Here is a 3,188-nt window from a genome sequence, read left to right on the forward strand (position 1 = left end):
TATATATATATATATATATATATATATATATATATTCCTCTATGTGAAATCCCGCTGTGTCACTGCCTTATAATTATTCTTTTCATCGTTAGCAATTTCGCAACCTAGGCAGCACAATACTGTTCAGTTATAGTGAATCTAGGCCCACATTATCCGATGTCTCATAATTTTCATGACTTTTATAGGCTGTGATTTGAAGTTTTGGCTGCTTTGTCTCACTGGTCGACTAATCATAAAGTAGCCACTTCAATGTTAAACTTACCTTTAAACTATCATCTCAGAATGTAGGCGACTGAAAACTTCTCCTACGTTTATTTTACATTATATTTTATCTATTTTAATTTGTATTAAGTTGCCTGATAAATTCATTTATTTCTTTCCAATGTTATTTGAATTAACATGAAAAATATTTGTACTCTTATCAAAGTGTTCTATGAGTGTTTTTTTTTTGTTTCTTTGTTTTTGTAGTTATATTTTCCCTTTAGAACTTTAAGTTATCGTTATTGAAATTTGAATAAAATTTACCGTTTGTCTGACATATGACGATGGAGTGCCAAGTAGAAGAAAGTCAACCTTCTCTTTCCTTTCATTCAAGGTTCCAAAGCTTCCGAAGCTACTCAAAGCATTTTTTCCTGTGTTTGGAGAAGATGGTATCACTGAAAGAACTACACAAAAACAGTTTCCACGCTTCAAGCAAGATAAATTTGACTTCACAAGACTACACGATCCATTTATTCTAATTCAGATGAACGAGAATCGATTGAACGAGCTCATTCACGAAGATCTGTGCCAGTGAAGAATTGGCCCAATATATGAGAAGGTCTATGCCACAGAAAAATTAGCTCAGTATATGATATGCCTTCATGTCACCCGTCACCTTCACTCGATGGATAAGGTCCAAGCCCCACACCCGATCAGTACAGGGCGTGTTTCTTCAACACGACAACTCTCGACCCCACGTGGATAATTTGACCAAAACTGATATTCAAGAGCTCGGTTGGGAAGTTTTACCACACCCACTGTATTCTCCTGATATAACGCTTTCAGATTATCACATATTTTGGTTGCTCTCCAACAGTCTGCAAGCCGTTTCGATGAACAACGACGTGGGGCTGAGAATGTGGCTGGATAAGTTCTTCGAGCCAAAACCCGGTGATTACTACCATCAAGACATTGACAAATTAGTGGAACGTTAGCGAGAAATTGTGAACAATGCAGAAGAATAAAACGAACGAAGGAACGAACAACCCAAAATTCTTCTTGCACACGCTTCTAAATTAACGCTCTTCAACTCGTGGTCGGGGGACATCTGAGGATACGCAAATACAGGAAGGGCGTTAATTCGTTTGATATTTACCCACCAGAAACCGCCTCTCATTCTATCATACAAACTCTTAGTTAATTTATGTTTCAAATACCAGCTTAACAATAACCAAGTTATTTAACTAAATTCTTCACTATTTTCAGCAATAATAATACGGTAAGAAAAAAAATTAATATTCCAGGAGGTTGCAGTTTAGAATGTCTATAAGTAATCACAATAAAGCTGATAGAAATAAAATTTCAAAATCCAAAGTAAACTTCATATCTTCAGAAACTTATGATTTAAGTTTAAAACTGTTTGCCATTGAACTAAAAATTTGGAACATAGTAGCCACAAAGCAGCATCGAATATTCCCATTAACAAATTAAAGCTTTCTGTCCGTTTGTTTGTTTTTTTCTTTATTTCTTTCGGATCTTGTTCAAAACGGGGGCACCAGTTTTCATTTATGTTTTATGTAGTGTTTTTGGTACCGAAAGACTTTCAAACTTCGTATACTTATCTATTTTGTGTTATAGAACAGAAAAATATTTTTGTATTCGAATTTATTTCATGTAAAAAATTGTCTTATTTCGATAATTTCGACTAATCACTGACGTCTATTCAGTTGAAAACAGCGCTGTAACGGTGTATATCGTATTAATCCCCTAACCCTAACCCTAACCCTAACTAGACTGTTAACCCTAACCCTAACCCTAACCCTAACCCTAAAACTAACCCTAACTCTAGAATCCGAACTCTAAAATTGTTACACACATAGATACGCACAGCGTAATTTATTATATAAACAATATATGCGTATAAATTACGATTAAACCGGATGAAATATGTCACAGGGAATAACATTTTTATGACCGGCTAGCAGTAACTCTATTCAGCTGAATAGACGTCAGTGATTGGTTGAAATTACAGAAATACGACAACTTGGTTGATTGGTTGATTGATTGGTTGGTTGGTTGGTTGATTGGTTTTAACTACCATTGTTCTAATACAAGGTGCGACAGAAAAACATCCCATATTCTACACGACCACTAAGGTGATGAAATTAAAGTTAAATAGATAATAATGCTGTCTTCATGTAGCTAATATTTTATCATTATTTTGTTGCCACCATGATTTGAACTGATGTACACCGTACGTGTACTACTGAAACGTCTGTCAACCTGTAAAATGTCAGAAGTTTTTCTTGATATTTTTATTGTACCCTTTATTTACATATAACTTTCATATAAGATTTAAAACTGAGCGAATTAGTCTGCTGTTAGTTGTTCACATCATTCTGTTGAGTAGATAGAGATTTAGAAATCTTAGAGGAAGTGGGACAATCCATTCCAAAAAATAAATAATTTGATACTTAAAAGCTTGAAAGCAACTGTTCAAAGTAAATCACCAATTAAAATCGATACTCACTGGAGGTCATAAGCATACAGCAAATAATTACCTAGTTTCATGGTGTCATCATAATGTGTTTCAAATGACATTTAACCTAGTGGTACCTGTATTCTTTCTAGTTATGGTCAGCCGTGGGATTCTTCGTGACAGTTTATTTTGCTCTTTGACAGCAGGATTAAGAATATTTTAATCCTGCTGGGTACCCACATACCTATGTCATTTAGTAAACTAGGCAGAGTGGACTGGTTTAGTCACCGATCACTCGACCATGTTCTAAATAGTGATTCTCAAACTATATTTAGTGATTCCCAGGCACATTATTGACAAGGGTAGTGAGTCCCATAAGAATTATTGATTGGCAAAAGATTGGTTTATTCATGCAGTATACCTAAATATGAGAAACTAGAGGAGCTTCCCACCTTTCTCTCTCTCTCTCTCTCTCTCTCTCTCCCTCTCTCTCTCTCTCTCTCTTTTT

The 3,188-nt window shown here is 35.1% G+C and overlaps 1 protein-coding gene across 1 annotated transcript; it reads left to right on the forward strand.

The window, feature by feature from the left end:
- The first annotated feature begins 863 nt into the window (after positions 1 to 863).
- Positions 864 to 1,196, forward strand: LOC106869952 (histone-lysine N-methyltransferase SETMAR-like). Its single transcript, XM_014915896.1, has one exon. The coding sequence runs from the start codon at positions 864 to 866 to the stop codon at positions 1,194 to 1,196; it is 333 nt and encodes a 110-aa protein (XP_014771382.1).
- The last annotated feature ends 1,992 nt before the right edge of the window (positions 1,197 to 3,188 follow it).

Source organism: Octopus bimaculoides, chromosome 7 (assembly GCF_001194135.2).
Source record: "Octopus bimaculoides isolate UCB-OBI-ISO-001 chromosome 7, ASM119413v2, whole genome shotgun sequence".
Classification (NCBI taxonomy): domain Eukaryota; kingdom Metazoa; phylum Mollusca; class Cephalopoda; order Octopoda; family Octopodidae; genus Octopus; species Octopus bimaculoides.

Excerpts from the sequence above, each read along its gene's own strand:
- LOC106869952 (XM_014915896.1), top strand. The coding sequence starts at position 864 with ATGTCACCCGTCACCTTCACTCGATGGATAAGGTCCAAGCCCCACACC.